We start from the raw sequence: 16,237 nt of genomic DNA on the forward strand, positions 1-16,237 counted from the left end.
CCCATTCACACATTCTAAGATTAAAAAAAAGATAAAATCTTTCAAATAAAAAATAAAAATAAAACATGAAAGCCCAGACAATCCATGGGTTATTATGACATAAAAATTCCTTTCAAAAAAACAGCACTGCCAAGGACAAACTAGGACACATCCACAATGGTGCTCTTTGTCATGAAAGCACCATAACCTAAAACAGTTCACTTTGCTATGCTAAGTGACTAGGATACCTAACTAGGGTAGCTAGTTAGCTAACTAGGTAGCTACCTAACTAGGGTAGGGATGGAATACTTACTAACATCCCCGCTAAGGATGAGAATATTCCCAAATTGCTTCGAGTGTAGAATTTTAATGTTCTGATAAGGTGAATCTTCATCATACACCACTTCATCTATGTCATACTCAACCAGGCGACCATCAGCGGTGGGCCAGTATCTGTCGATAGCTCCTCCTCGAACTATGGGTGGTAATCTGAAAAAAGGGAAAAGAAGAATGAGCATTTATAGAACACCGCTTATGGGGCCGCTATCTTAAAAGTGAACCTGGAGGGGCACCAGAGTGGCTTAGTCAGCAGACGATGCCATTGTTGACCTTGGGGTTTATGAGTTCAAGCCCCACGTTCGGTGTAGTGATTACTTAAAAAAAAAAAAAAGTTTGGGGGGAAAAGCGAACCCAGAAGCAGGGGTGTATAAAAGCAAGCCATGTGGGGCGCCTGGGTGGCTCAGTGGGTTAAGCCACTGCCTTCGGCTTGGGTCATGATCTCAGGGTCCTGGGATCGAGTCCCGCATCGGGCTCTCTGCTCAGCGGGGAGCCTGCTTCCCTCTCTCTCTGCCTGCCTCTCCGTCTACTTGTGATTTCTCTCTGTCAAATAAATAAAATCTTTAAAAAAAAAAAAAAGCCAGCCATGTGCCCTCTGACCAGTTCCAGAATAGTATATAAATGTAAAGCCTGGGTTTTCAGCTATATACAAAACTAGCAAATCTCTGCCACTGTCATACATTAAGAGATTACCTTTTTAATGAACCTTTTTGGCATGCCTTCAATTTTCCCTAAAAAAAAAAAAAGGCTGGACAAAATGGCCACCTCAGACATCACACTTCAGTCCAAATACCTCAGCAGGAATCTCTGAGGATGGGTCACCCCACACCACGCTGCCACTACCATGTTCACACAAGTGTACGGGGGTCTAATACCATCATCTGGTACACAATCCACATTCAAATGCCCCCACGACTGTCCCAACCATGTCACTTACAGCTGTTCTGCTATTGGATGAAGGATCATAGCTATATTTTGTTTTCCTTTTTTACCCTCATTTTATCTAGTATAGTTTTTCCACCTGGTGTGTTTGCTAACATCTCAGGGAAGTGCAGATCAGGTGCTCTGCAGAAAATGCCTAAGGTGGGTTTGCGTGAACACCTCTTTCTTCATTAAGTCAGGGGAGCAGATATTTCCACAAGGAGCACATCAGGGGCAGAAGCTTTGTGCTTGTCTTATCATTAGAGATGCTAAGTGTGACCAGTTGGTTCAAGCGGATGGCACTAGATCCCTCCAATTGCAAAGGTACCTTTTTTCCCTTGGACATTAGTAAGCAGCCTGTGGGGTAGCCCTCTCAAAACTGCGCAAAAGCCCTGATCTCTCCACAAATCTCCAGTAGTAGCTTTGGCATCTAGAAGATTCTTGCCTGAATATATTATTACTACTAGGATTGCAAACTGAGAATTTCCCATCCCATTCTTTTGCAAACGCTCAGTATTTCAGACAATGTGAATGTACTAGGAACTACCAGCAGAGGACACTAAATGACAATGAAAACCACAGCCTGAACCGGGGACTGGCAAATCGAAAAGAAACACAAAATGAGAACTAGCTCCCTACCTACCTGTGTGCAAGTCATGTGTTCTCCAGCAACAGTCAAACAGCTGTATGCTGAGATCTGCTACCTCTGACTTCCTCTGGTGAGTCTCTGCCCTCCCACTCACCTGTTTCCAGGAATACAGTCTGAACCTGTTTTAATGAAGCTTCCTCTGAGCAAACACTGACAACCATGAAGAACATTAAGACTGGGGCACCGGGTTGGCTCAGTCGGTTCAGTGTCCGACTAGATTTCAGCTCAGGACATGATCTCAGGGTCATGGGATGGAGCCCCACATCGGGCTGTGCGCTGGGTATGCGGTATGCTGGAGATTCTCTGTCCTTCTGCTTCTGCCCCTCCCCCTGCTTGCATGTGCACTCTGTGTGTGTGTGTGTGTGTGTGTGTGTGTATACATATAGACAACAACATTCAGATTTACAAAGCAGATTCCCATTAATTCTCATTTAATCCTAGCAACTCTTGATTTAACCCCTCCCTGCACTGCTTAAGTGAACAAAGGCAGCTGCTAGAATGTTCGCAGACCAGGCCTGTCTTGTAACATGTGGAGACCCAAACAGGACAATACATTCTCCTCCCTGGCCCAGAGCATGCAAACAGGACTTGGGGGAAGCCTCTTCGAGCCCTGGCTAATGGTTGGTGGCAACACAGAAGTAGGAGCGTCAACTACCAGTGACCTTAGATGAAGGTGAAAAATGCCAAGTCATGGGCTTTCAGGGGAGGAAACCCACCCCCTGGTTGACAGGCAAGCAAGCTATAAGAAATTACTAAACTATGCAAAAACCTGATGAAACAAAATGTCCATTCTCAACTGTGTCACTAAGTGCCTTGGCGGAAGTAAGGAACTCATGGCAACACAACGGTTTTCATTTGTTTTAATTTTATTAAATTTTCTTAAGATTTCATCCTTAAGTAATCTCTACACCCAAGATGGGCTCCGACTCATAACCCCGAGATCGAGAGTGGCACGCCTGACCGACTGACGCAGCTCGGCGCCCGGCAACACAATGGTTTTTAGTCTGGCAAAGAAACAACAAGGATCTCTAACAGGATGAGGAAGCCATTTATCTTGATGAAGTACTCATCCTAGCATGAAGGGCATCTCCTTGTAATGGGCTACCGGAGATGTTCTGGAGCCCAGCACAACCCCTCTTTCAACCTTCACTGCTGAAAATTGAAGAGGATTGTAGAGAGCAAGTCAGACAGAGCAAGTCCTGGGTCTCAGGTACACTGTGCCTACTGCATTCTCCCTCACCCCCGACCCCGACCCCGACAAAACTTAGTGGACATAAGCTTGTTTTCCTGTTCCTTTTCTTTGGAAAAAGAGAATATAAAAATAACTTATCTAATGCACCTCATAGCTTTTTTTTTAAGATTTTATTTATTCATTTGACAGAAAGAGACACAGCAGGAGAGGGAACACAAGTGGGGGATGGGGTGGGAGAGGGAGAAAGCAGGCTCCCCGCCAAGCAGGGAGCCTGATGTGGGGCTCGATCCCAGGACCCTGAGATCATGACTAGAGCTGCAGGCAGACACTCAATGACTGAGCCACCCAAGTGCCCCCATCCCAGGCCCACAGGGGAATAATGATTTCAGATAATGTTACGAGTTACTTGATGACTAAATTTTTAACCATATCATTCCCCAGACAGAAAAATGGCATCATTGTTGTCCTTTTGAGGCCAATTACAAAAAGCCTGCCACCAAGTACTCCCAGTAACTTCTGGACCTCTCTACCGTGATTTTACGAAAAGCTGTAAGGAGCGATGACAAGCAAAAGCAAGGTCTGTATTTTGAACTGAAAATATGAAGCTGAACTTCACTCTCGCTTGGAGAACTGCTCTACCCGAAACAAAGACTTCTCGTGGGTGCCAAAACCCATAAATGTATTCCATCTACTTACTTACTCCTAGAAGTAACCCCAATAAAAGCAAGACCAATAAAAATCAGAGGCATTTTGATGTTGGCCAATTCATCATCACAGAGTTAACACATTTCAGAACACAGTGGGAACCCTCTGAATTCAGGTTGGTGCACACATACGTGTGCACCAGTCGAAGGAATGCTAAAAACTTCTGCAAGCAGGAAAAGGTGGAAAGCCCAGAAAAGTGGATGGGTGTGGACATGTTTTTAAGGACAGGGAAGAGGGAAATATGGCTGAGGAGCTGTATACTGAACTTAGGTGGGGTAAACAAATCTTGGTGCTCTGACCGACTTCCACAGTGGGCAAGTTGTACACTATTGTGTTCATTTACTGGCAGTTTCCTGCTTTCTACCCTATCAGGAGATTAACCAACATTCTAGTTGCCTTACATCAGCCCTGGAGCTTTCCTGTGGTCTGAAAAAACTTAGCATGCTGAGCTAATAAGTCCTCCACACACATCCTAGGTCTTGCCAAAATGAATGCCTGCTTCTGGAAAGTCCTGTCAACTAGAGAAATCTGTATTCTGGTCGCTTCCATCAGTGATGGCATGATCTTGATAAAGTCCCTCTAGGTTTCTCTGTGTTTGCTGTTGTGAGTAAGAGACAGATCTCCCACTATTCAGGGCCTGATAAGGAGCCACCCAGAGACAAGAGCAAACTGGTGAGAATTACTTGTGCGGCATCCATGATTAACTCCTCTTCTTAATTCCCAGGCCTCTCACAAGACTCTGTCCATTCCAACAAATGTCAAAGCTGTGACTTCTATCAAAGCTCTTTTAAAATCTGTTGCCATGCACAAATACCATTGCAGTGTTCAAAAGAAATGTTCCATATCTGCGCTGTGCACTAGCCCTTAGCTCCTGACAGGGGCCAGTGAGATTGAGGAATGGAACTTTTTTATTAACTGAAATTTAAATAGCCACAGTCAGGATCGGGACTCGGGGGCTTAACAGCTCAGGGTGGGTGGCCTCTCGGATTCTTAGTATCTTGCCAAGTTACCTTACTCAAAAGCTTTGAGGCAAATTTTCTATCACCCCATCTTGTCAGAAATCTTAGAACTGAATTCCACTCCGGAGCCCCAGAGCTGAGCAGAGACAGCAACCTTTTCACTTTCCTGGACCAGGGTGGGGAGTTCTCTCACTCCCCTACGACTGAGGCGGAAGCCCAGCTCCTCTGCCTTATACGCTTCCAGATCCTGATTCACTCACTATCTCTTCACTACCTGTGTTTCATTTTACACAGCGCATGCGTGCACACGTGTGTGTGCGTGTGCATATGTGTGTGTTCGTCTATTTTGTCTTGTTTGGGTGTGAGGCATCCAGTAGCTCAGTCTACCATGTTGGCCAGAAGCGGACACTACTCGGGGACAACACCGCCATTCTAATTTTACCAGTTAAACAAATATAAAAGGACATTCAGGAGTGGACTTACCGCTTCACCCGCACAGTACTGTCCTGACTCAATTCTTTCATTCGTTCTTCTACTTTGTTCAAAAGCTACAATTCAAAGAAAAGAAGTCATTGGGCTTACAGAAGAAGCTGAGTAGAACAGCTAAGGCTCCAGGAGGCTGAGGCCATGGTGACAGAGCTGGGCGATATTCCGGACCTCCCCCATCCCTGCAGCGGCCTCCAGGCCTGGCCCAGTTCCACACACCCACGCCAACCCAGCCTCCTGGTGCTAAGCTCAGTTCAAGTCACCAGCAAGATAACAGGAAAGGGGAGAGCACAAGGATAATGCAGATATAACATACTGCTCAAGTGTTTACATTTCGTCCAATGGAAAGTAAAATTACTCAGTTTTCAAGCAGCCAAAGGAACAAGGACAAGCCAGGTCCCTAACAATTGAGGAACCACTATTTTTCTTCTAAAATCACTTAGCTGGAATTTAAACTTAACTGGGAGATCAGCACTTGCATAAAATCATCTTATCATTAAAAAATATGAGATTTGATAACCCTCAAATACCTATAATTAAAAATCGGTAAAAAAAATAAATTCAATAAAAGTAAATAAAAGTGAAAAACCAACACTGTCCACTTCTTGGCCTTGCAAATCACCATCATAACTCTGAAGATCCAACAACACCAATCCATGCGGGTAAATTCTCAAACTGGCAAAGCTACAAAAGAAAGCATAATTTGAAGGTTAGGAATTGTATCATGGCATTCAAAAGAAGAAAAAAGACACCAACCCACCTACCTAAAAGGAAAGACTGCTGCTCTTTTTCCCCCTACGTTACATGGTTAAGCCTTTGCTTTCTTACAAGAACGTCTTCTTGGAGGTGGGGAGCCACCAATCATTTAGGGAAGATTTAGACAGTCAGCAGATGCTAATGTTTTCACATAACAGGTTCTTGGGCCCCAAAAGTGATTCACTAGCAAGTTCTGTGAACCGGATTTTTTTTTAATTAAAAAAAAAAACTAAAGTAAATTCCACCCCAACTCATGACCCCAAAATCAAAAATCACATACTCTACTGATTGAGCCAGCCAAGTGCTCTGGTGAACCTGATTTTTTTTTTAATCTTTTTACCTTATTGAGTGAACCTGATTTTTCAGAAGGTTCCTGGTACATAATTTGGCCAAGTTTAGTAACCATGGCCCTTCATCTTCAGGCCTTCCCAATTAACCTTCAGCAAGTTCACAATGGAGCCATGGTTTTCTGACTGCAAGCAAGTGGTGGTTAAACTGACTGAGATCAGGGTTGGCACACTCTAGCCCTACAGACTGCAAACCAGATCCAGCCTCCAAGACTTGTTTTTGTAAAGCCTGCAGACTAAGAATGGTTTTCACATTTTTAAGGAGTTGTTTAACAAAGAGAGAGAGAATCTGACAGAGACTCTTAAGTGGCTCCCTACGAAACAAGCTTTCTGACCCCTAATTTGGGGGATCTTTGCATTTTTCTTAAAATATCAGAGTGGGGGGTGCCTGGGTGGCTCAGTGGGTTAAGCCTCTGCCTTCAGCTCAGGTCATGATCCCAGGGTGCTGGGATCGAGCCCCACATCGGGCTCTCTGCTCAGCGGGGAGCCTGCTTCTTCCTCTCTCTTTGCCTGCTTCTCTGCCTCCTTGTGATCTTTCTCTCTGTCCAAAAAATAAATAAAATCTTTAAAAAAAATCAGAGTGAATCACATGCAATAAAAGTCTATTATGTAGAGAAACTTCTGCTTCAATCATACATGTACCTCTACTGTACAGACACAGATGACTGTACAGGGTTATGATATAAAAATACTTCTTGGGGTGCCTGGGTGGCTCAATCAGTTACGGGTCTGCCTTCAGCTCAGGTCACTGATCTCAGGGTACTGAGACCAAGCCCCACATCAGGCTCCCTGCTCAACAAGGAATCTGCTTCTCCCTCAGCCTCTGTCGCTGCTCCTTCCCCTACTTCTGCTTTCTCTCTGTCAAATAAAATCTTAAAAAATAAAAAGGAATAAAATAAAATTACTTCTTAGTTTAAGTTGTGGTTAAAGAGACATTTGAAAAGTACTAAATTAGAAGAACTCTATAGGCAGCATGCCTGGATTAAAAACTCAACACTACTAGTTAATTTCACCTTCAGCCTTTAAAGGGCCCCCAAATCAAGTTCAGGTCCAGGAAACCACAAATAATTTACATCTGACTGAGCCTATCATTCCTCCCCATCACCACCACCACAGCACAAAGGAGAGGAGCTGGAGAGGAGTTAAGCGTGGAGAAACATCACCCTTAACCACCGGGGGCTTCTAGTGCAGTCCTCTGCCCATGGAGCGACAGAACCCAGGAGCACAGACAATGCTGAAGTTAAGAGCAAGTACAGGGGCGCCTGGGTGGCTCAGTGGGTTAAAGCCTCTGCCTTCAGCTCAGGTCATGATCCCAGGGTCCTGGGATTGAGCCCCACATCGGGCTCTCTGCTCAGCGGGGAGCCTGCTTCCCCCACCCCTGCCTGCCTCTCTGCTTACTTGTGATCTCTGTCTGTCAAATAAAAAAAAAATAATAAAATCTTAAAAAAAAAAAAAAGCAAGTACAAAAAGCTCAAGGAATTAAAACCAGCCTGTGGACCAGGACCACACCATCAAAAAGGGGCTGTTAATCAAAAGTCAGGCCAGAAGCTGAGTATGGTCCTTCTGAGCTGGTGCCTGGTCGCCCAGGCAGGGGTGGGAGCAGTGAAGTTTCAGGACAGGCACCACGGGGATGGGGCCCAGGGGAGCAAGTGAGAGAAGAGGGAGACCAATGTTGAAAATACGTTTTTAAACGAAGCATGTTAATTTTCATTTTTTCTGCTTTCAGAAGCAATTTCTAAACAGCTCTTGTCATTCAAAATTCCCTTCCGGGAAGAATTCCAGGTCCCCCAGACAACTGGAAATGGTGTCCATGGTAGAAGATTTAAGAAGTGAGGCAGAGAAGTTGGCAGGGAATGGCTGCAAAGGCAGGAGATTCTAAGAGAATCAGGCTTCAAAGGGCCAACGGGGGTGGTGGGGTGGCAATGTGACATGGTTCGATTTGCTGCGGTCCCCAAAGGATGGACCACATCCAGGACAGCAAGAGACCTTGGCGGAGAAGGTGGAGGAAAGAGGCCAGGATGGAGAGGGGCTGAATGGAAGCCTGCAGGAGCTGGAAGGAAACGTGTTATTAACTGGGCCAGGACGCCGAGGAGGGGGGGCAGGGAAGCTTGCCGGTGGTGTTGCTTTGGGATCACCCTTTGGTGGTGGTGTTGCTTTGGGATCACCCTTGAGAAAAATTATTCTAGATACGTGTGAGGTATCTGTTAAACACATGCGTGGACATTCACTACATAGTCACAAATACAAATCTGGGCCTGGCGAGAGAGGAGCTGGGGAAGTCTTTGAGAGGCATCAAGAGAGGGAAGACCAATTATCCCCGTGGGGTGGAGCATGTTGATTTAGAAAGAGAATAACAAAAGGGGACACTCAGAAGTTCAAGTTTCCCTCATCTCCAGCATTGCCTTTTGGGCCTCTGAGGTTGTGGGAGTGGTTATTTTTCCTTTTAAGAGAGTAACAAGGGAGAGAATGCGGGACATTAATGAAACCGTATGGAATTCTAGTACTTTGTATCCACTGGGGGAAATAGAATTAAAGCCATTGAAAATACCCAGGAGTTCACATTTTAAAATTAATAGTGCAAATTACAAAGAATCTTACTAGTTCTGCATACTAAACCAGTCTAGATAGAATACAAACCTAGACTTAGGATAGCACAAAGTGCTTAACACTCTGGGGTCTTCTGTTATCGGTCAGGTCTTAATTTAGATTTCCTTTCCTATTCCCACAAAATACTGGCTCTCATGTACATATTGATTAGGTCAAGTCTGGATAGTCTATAAGAGTCTTAAGGAAAAGAAAAAAAAACAGCCTGAAATCTTGGATCCCCTCAGCTTCCTGTCCCCCTCCCATTCCGCACTTGATAATGGTCTGCATTAATCACTAACAACTTCTACCAGGGCTATTCCCGGCGTGGTCAGCCGACCACAGACCAGCAGCATCAGCTTGCTGAAAATGCGACTTCCAGTGCTGCCCCAGAGCGGCTCCATCAAAAAACTCTTGGATTGGGGCCCGGGAATCGGGTTTAACCACCTCTGAATCGTGGCCTGCAGTTCACACTGCTTCTGCTGCCCAGGGGTTCTGGGTCCTGGCCACACAGAATCACCTGGTTGGGGGGGGGGCTTTGTAAAAATCCTAATGCCCAGTGACCTCAATGTCTGGGAGAGTGACTGGGGTAATGTCTTACGAAAGCACTCCCGGGGGATTCTACTGTGCAGCGAGGGCATGAAGCACTGAATTCTAGACCCCTAGCATGAAACAGATCCCTGGACACGACCCCTCCCCCTTTGTTGTCAGTCCGGCAGTCCGTCTGCCCGGCCCCGCCCCCACGCCCCACCAGCTGAAGTGCTCAGATACGAAGGCCCCTCACCTGCCGTTTTTGTTGATATAGGTCGCTAGATAACCATGGTCTTGCCAGTTGTGCACGAACTCCGTCATCCCTTGCTCCTGGAAAATGGACTGGAGGCCTTTCAGAATGGTCTCGCCATCAGCTGGAGAAAGAGGGAGAGAAGGCAAGGTGGTCAGGATAAAACACATCCCAAAGGAAAGCCAGTGCAGTGCAGTTTGGTGACCGAACTTGGTAAGAAAACCTGAACACAGAGTTGCCGGAAGTCACTTGGGCCCGTCGTCATGAGCTATGGAGGTTCTCAACCCCACGCGGATTACCAGGTTACACAAGACAGACACAGAAACACCAAGCACAAAGTTATTGTGCCAAGGATGCAGACAGGTTTTCGGCCAACTGGAGAGGACACAACACAATGTTTAGTTATGCACTGTGACCTGCACTGTGACCCCATCCGTGGTCAGTGGCCCATCTTGCCCAAGGGAAGCTCGGTATCCCCGGGTAGGACTTCGGTCAAGGTTATAGAAATTGCATTAATCTCTGCAGGTTCACATGATGCCTGAATCTTCAAGGACATCTAAAATTATGACGCCTACGAGGAAAGGCAAGATGCAATTTGTTCTCCTCTAGTTCGATCTGCTAAGCACTCACTGTCTGAGAAGAGTAAGGTAAAAAACAGAGAGGAGACAGAATGGATTACTCTGTACTGTCCCACGAGCCCTCCGCGGGCTGGTGCTTTTTCCACATGACAGAAAAAAAACAGTGTAGGCTGCAAAGCGTCAAAATGGACAGTATGTACAAAGAGTGTATCTGCGACCCGAACCAAGGCAAAAGAAAAAAACAAAAAGGTTCACAGCTGACCACAGTGTGGTTTCACCAGAAAACTCACACTAGAATTCCTTCCATAAACTAAGGAGTGCCAGTGCTTGGACTAGACGTTAAGGAATTTTTCCACCCTACTTAGAATCTATCTCCAGCGATGTCTGGAACGATGCTCCCAAGACCTTCCAGAGCACAGTAAGAATGAAGACCACAAACTGCGTTCAGAGGCCAAATTAGACAGGAAGTGTGTCTTAGTCTAGCGAGCACAGACTTTTCAAAAAACTCCGAAGTTAGCTGCCACTTAAAAACCAGACTTCAGGGCACCTGAGTGGCTCAGTTGGTTAAGCTTCTGCCTTTGGCTCAGGTCATGATCCCAGGGTCCCAAGATCCAATCCAGCCCTGCAGCAGGGCCCCGGCTCAGCAGAGCGTTGGCTTCTCCCTTTCCCTCTGTTCCTCTCCCTGCTGTTGTTCTCTCTCTCTCAAATAAATAAAATCTTTAAAAAAAAAAATTCCACCTACCCCCACCGTAATGGGTGGAATGGTGGCCCCCAAAAGGTATGTCCACATCCTGACCCCCAGAACCTGGAAGTGTGACCTGATTTGGAAAAAGGGTTTTGCAGACGTAATTATAGATCCAGAGGTGAGATCATCCCAGATTAGGCAGGTGGGACCTAAATCCAAGGACAAATGCCCTCCTGACAGAAGATGAGACACAGGGATAAAGAGCTGCAGGTGCCAGAACACCAGGAGCCCCTGCAGCCAGAAGATCCAAGGAAGGACTCTCTCCCCTGGAGCCTTTAGGAGGACCACGGCCCTGCCAATAATGATTTTGAACTTCTGGCCTCCAGAACAGGGAGAAAATGGGTCTGTTCCTGTAAGCCACGTGATCACAGCACTTGTGCCAGAGCTCCGGCAGACGGATACACCCACCAAAATCGGTACTTTCAATTTCACTTAACAAATGATGGCAAACAGCGTAGCAAAAACGGCAGTGAAGGCATCACTTGCTAATCCTTTGAGTCAAACCGAACACAGAGCTATTAGGACAGCACAACCAAAACTCATGGATGACATTTAAAACACAACTAGTTCAGTGTGCAGCTCCAAGCCCCCACACAGCAGCAGGGACACACAAGTGGGTCACAACGGGGGCCTGTATGGTACCAGCCACTGCGTGAGATGAAGACTTCAAACTTCGCCCGGCAGTATCAGCTGGGGTTCACCCACCAGGAAGGCATCTCCTCCTCTGAGAAGGCAGCACCCAGGAGGCCACAGTGAGAGAGAGCAGGGGACCGGAGTAGAGCCAGAGAATGTCAGGGTGGCCAAGCCCTCTGCCAGCTGAGCTGCGGCTACACCCGGGAAAAGGCCCCCCATCAGGGAAAGGCTCCTGGGGCCGGCGCACACCACACCACGCCCTCATCGCAACACAAGCACTGACCTCACACCTCATTAGTGTCGCTCAGTTCCGGCAAAACTGTGTCTTTGGGAAACTCACTGAGAAAAGAGCTGGCTTCATGATTCTGAAAGTGGTTTCAGGAAATTAAAAGGGGGAAGCTTGAATTTATCCTCTGAATGATACACAGTTTTAAGACCAAAATCCACCCCCTAAAAATTTCTGACTTCAAACTTCATAAAAAGAAGAGACCTCGTGGGGCGCCTGGGTGGCTCAGTAGGTTAAAGCCTCCACCTTTGGCTCAGGTCATAATCCCAGGATCCTGGGATCGAGCCCCGCATCGTGCTCTCTGGTCAGCGGGAGCCTGCTTCCTCTTCTCTCTCTGCCTGCCTCTCTGCCTACTTGTGATCTCTGTCTGTCAAATAAATAAATCAAGTCTTTAAAAAAAAAAAAAGAACCTTGTTCAGTCTGTCTGCCACTGAAGCCTGCTGGGGACAAGCTACGAGGAAGTGACTGAGCTGCAGGGCGGTAAAGACAACGTGCCCGGCATGGCCGAGTCCCACTGAGCCCAGCGCTACTTGCCCTGAACAAGAAAGCCACTATGTCATTATTCAACCCCTCCTTGGCTAGAACACACGTTTTCTGTTTTGAAAGTGTATAAAACAAGTCATCACTCCTGGTAAATGGCCGCAAGACTGGGTTCTGTTGGCACATTACAGAACACGAATCCCCTATGCTGGTGAGGGGGACCCTTCAGACAGGGCCACCCCACGCAGGGAAGGCGGACCTCGGTCCCAGGGCTGAGCTGGAGAAAACTCTTCCTTGGGCCAGGAAAAGGGGTGTCTTTGTCTAATACACCGAAAACCCTTGACAGAGAGCCGCCCCCTTTTTCTAGCAGGCACAATTAGTGGAAAGGCACTGAGGGGGCCAGTGGAGGCCCTCCAACCAGGTTTCAAACAGAAGAAAAACATATTATGACAGAAACCCACTGGAGAGTGTTATGTATTTCTATACTATGGGCTTGCCCCTCAGTCCAAAGAAATCTGCCAGGTCTGAATGTTATTTCCGGCTGTCACCTCTGCCTGGTCCCTTGTGGGCACTCAATGTGCCGGCCCTGCGGGGGATACACTGATGTGCCTTTCTGCACTCACTGTTCCCAGCCCTTGGAGAAGATTCCAGAAGGGGGCTCCAGAGCAGAAACTACCCAGCAACTCTTTTCCAGAACTAAGGTTTGAAAATGAAAACAAAGCCAAGGACGTGAGCTCCACTAGGTTCAACAATGAGGCCTGCTTGGTCATTTTTTTTAAGATTTTATTTATTTATTTGACAGAGAAAGATCACAAGTAGGCATACTGGCAGGCAGATAGAGAGAGGAGGAAGCAGGCTTCCCTGCTGAGCAGAGGACCTGATGCGGGGCTCAATTCCAGGACCCTGGGATCATGACCTGAGCCGAAGGCAGAGGCTTTAACCCACTGAGCCACCCAGGTGCCCTTTGCTTGGTCATCTTGATCTCAGGGGCTCAATAAATGTTTTGTGGTAAATGAAAATTTATTTTAGTTGGCTAAATTAATCAACCATATTGCTGTATCTTTGTAGAGTTTCTAGAATGTCTAAACCTGTGGTTTTCAATCCTAACAATGCATTGTAATTACCTGGGGAGTTTTTTAAAAGTGGTATGTCACATCCCAGACCAATTAAATAAAAAGCTGTGGGTGAGAACCAGGCCTCAGTATTTTTCAGAGCTCCCTGGGAAATTCCAATGTACAGCCATGGTTGAGAACCACTGAGCAAAACCACCAGATACAAGAAAGAACAAGAAATCCCCACTATTTCCAAACTCATTAATCGAGTCACCAAAAGGTTATAAAAAATGTTGAAAAGGGTCTGAAAAAAGCCTGAACTCCTTACTAACAGGTAGCCTCTTATTAGCCAGTAGCCTAGGACATGCCCCAGAAAATGCTTTGCAGTTATCCAATTTCAACCTTCATGTCTGTCTAGTAAGAAACATGTAATATGACCAAACACAATGTACTTCACTGTATCGGGGTTCCTCCACTGGGGTTGACGACACGTGGTGTGAAGGACTGTCTTGTCCCTCACGTGCCTTTGGCAATCCCGGTCATACACACTACATGTGGGTAGTATCCCCACTCTGTTTAAAGAGAGAAAGAAAAGACCCCACACCCCAACTGCCCGGAGGGTGGGGGTTGGGCAGATGCGTGGTGGGAAAATCCCTTGAAAACTACCAGATGCTCCACAGGAGTGAAAATAAGCCTGGGGTCAGAGCATGCCCAAATGTGGGAACACCAGACTGCAATGTCAGAAGCGGCTACAAACCAGACAATCTGAGAGTAAATTCAAATGCTGAAGAGAGATCATCACAGGGCTTTCAAGTACCCATGGTAATCTAAACGAGGCTAACAAAATGTTGGGCAGAAGTTCTTAGAAAACTCTGGCCAGGCAAGAATGATGTGCAGCTCTTACACAATTCAGCCTTCCGAAGTGCTCAGCAACACGGTGACCCATCCCAGGGCAAAATGTGTCCTTTGTCCCCTAGACAACTCAATGTCCCCGTTTCTAGACCACCGCCCACTGTGTTTATTCAACAATAACTTAAAAAGAACCAACTTGGAGGTCTAGTCCAAATTAAATACACCACTACAAAAAGAAAGAAGAGAGGATGAAAAGTGGAGTGGTCGGGGGGAGAGGTAGGGAATGAAGGCCCACGTTTCATCTCGCTGCCTCATTTTCTCCCAGAGATCCATTTGTAGGCCTCTCTTGGAGAGCTCGGGCTCGGACCGTCAGCTCCATCTAGATGGCTGAACCCCCGCCTCCTGCCTCTCTGCTCAGCTCACTGTCCCACCCAGTCAAGTCTGAAAAGGAGCTCAGACTTCTCTATCCCTCCCCTAGGTGTTAACGAATACCCTTGTCACCTAAAATCCCCCACGATGCTCCCCTTGAAGGTTCTTGTACAAATCCCCCACCACAGCCTCCCTGTCCCTCCAAACGCATTGGCCAGGCACCCAGCCGGGCCCCCACCGCCGCCACGAGCATCACACTTCCTCAACCCTCAAGATGGGGGCACCACTTTGCAGGGTTCCTGTAGGGAACCCGGCACCAGTGTTCCTTCCCTCCATCCCTTGAGGTCTGGTGCCGCTGCCACGTAACCTGTGCTCCGTAGGCGGGCAGCCCCAAGTGCAAGTTCAGTAGAGCAGCTGCACTCACCGAGGCTGACCAGCCCAGGAAGCTGAGGAATTTGTGCTGAATCAACACCTAAGACACCCAGCACCCTGGCAAAGAGGGGGGGGGGGAACAGACTTCAGTTAGACCCATTCTCACTTCTTTCTTCCGTTTCAAGTAATGGCTAAGATCCTGTGACCTCCTGAACAAGGTGAATTCCAGCTGCGGCTGCCCTGAGGGAATAAGCAATTCCCCTACATCTGGGGAAAAAGCCTGCGAACTGCACCTTGCATCATGAAGTCCTTTTCAACCTGGAACACTTGAGCAAAGACCTCGGGACCCAATGTGTGGCAGCCGCCCGCGTGCAGGACCATCAGCCTGGCCGGAGCGCCCTGGCCTCCTCTGCAAAGTCAGAGGGCTGGAACCCCGGAGCCGCTCACATTCTGCCAGCATCTGGTTCGTGAAATGAGGAGACCAATTTCCATCCTTGTCAAGCGTATCTGGAATTACCAGGACTCCTGCCCATCAATGCCCTGCCCCCTGTTACTATGCTTCCTAGTTCTCCCCCGCGATGGCTGAAGCTAGTCCATCCCCAAGGGGTTGATGAGTCCCATCATCGCCTGTGCCCAAGTGGTGGAGCCCAATGCCCCGCCTCCTTCTTGCTCGGCCCCTCTCCACCGACCCTGGTACCTCCGAAGCCTGGTGCCCTTAACTCTCTCTCCTCCATGCTCTGAGCCAGACGTCTGTGTCTCTCCCCCATCCCTCCCCCATCCCCCTCTCCCATCCCTCTCCCTTCTGGGTCAGAGGCCACGCCCACGCCCCCTCCTCCTTTCTGAGAGCTGGACTCCCCACCAGCAGCTCACAGCAAGGGGAAGCTTCACCGGAGGAACTGGTGTTGGAGAAGAGGAGCCAGGTTTGGGGTTGCACGGTTTCCCCTCACACATAAACCAGCTTTCAGGGTACCCCTGACAGGCTCCGAAACCTACTAAAGAGAAGAAAGGGCAACTGGACTCCAACGCAGCTGGAAGCCATTCATGTATCTGCTGTAAGCATCCACTCAGATGCTTGACAGTCGTGTTGCTGACATGACTGTATGCATGGGTCGAAACTCAGGCCTGTACACAAAATTTCCTCAATGTAAAGCATATCAAGGTTAAAAAAAAAATCTA

General features: G+C 47.5%; 1 protein-coding gene across 1 annotated transcript in view; it reads right to left on the bottom strand.

The window, feature by feature from the left end:
• SMS (spermine synthase) overlaps positions 1 to 16,237 on the bottom strand; it is a 48,617-nt gene that overhangs the window by 18,544 nt on the left and 13,836 nt on the right. Inside the window, exons 2-5 of the mRNA XM_082718282.1 lie at positions 9,698 to 9,818; positions 5,821 to 5,911; positions 5,225 to 5,289; positions 293 to 468 (exon numbers count right to left, since the gene is read on the bottom strand). Of these exons, the coding sequence (XP_082574408.1) occupies positions 293 to 468; positions 5,225 to 5,289; positions 5,821 to 5,911; positions 9,698 to 9,818 (453 nt within the window). The remainder of the gene's footprint in view (positions 1 to 292; positions 469 to 5,224; positions 5,290 to 5,820; positions 5,912 to 9,697; positions 9,819 to 16,237) is intronic.

The sequence above is a fragment of the Mustela nivalis genome, assembly GCF_964662115.1.
Source record: "Mustela nivalis genome assembly, chromosome: X".
Taxonomy (NCBI): Eukaryota; Metazoa; Chordata; class Mammalia; order Carnivora; family Mustelidae; genus Mustela; species Mustela nivalis.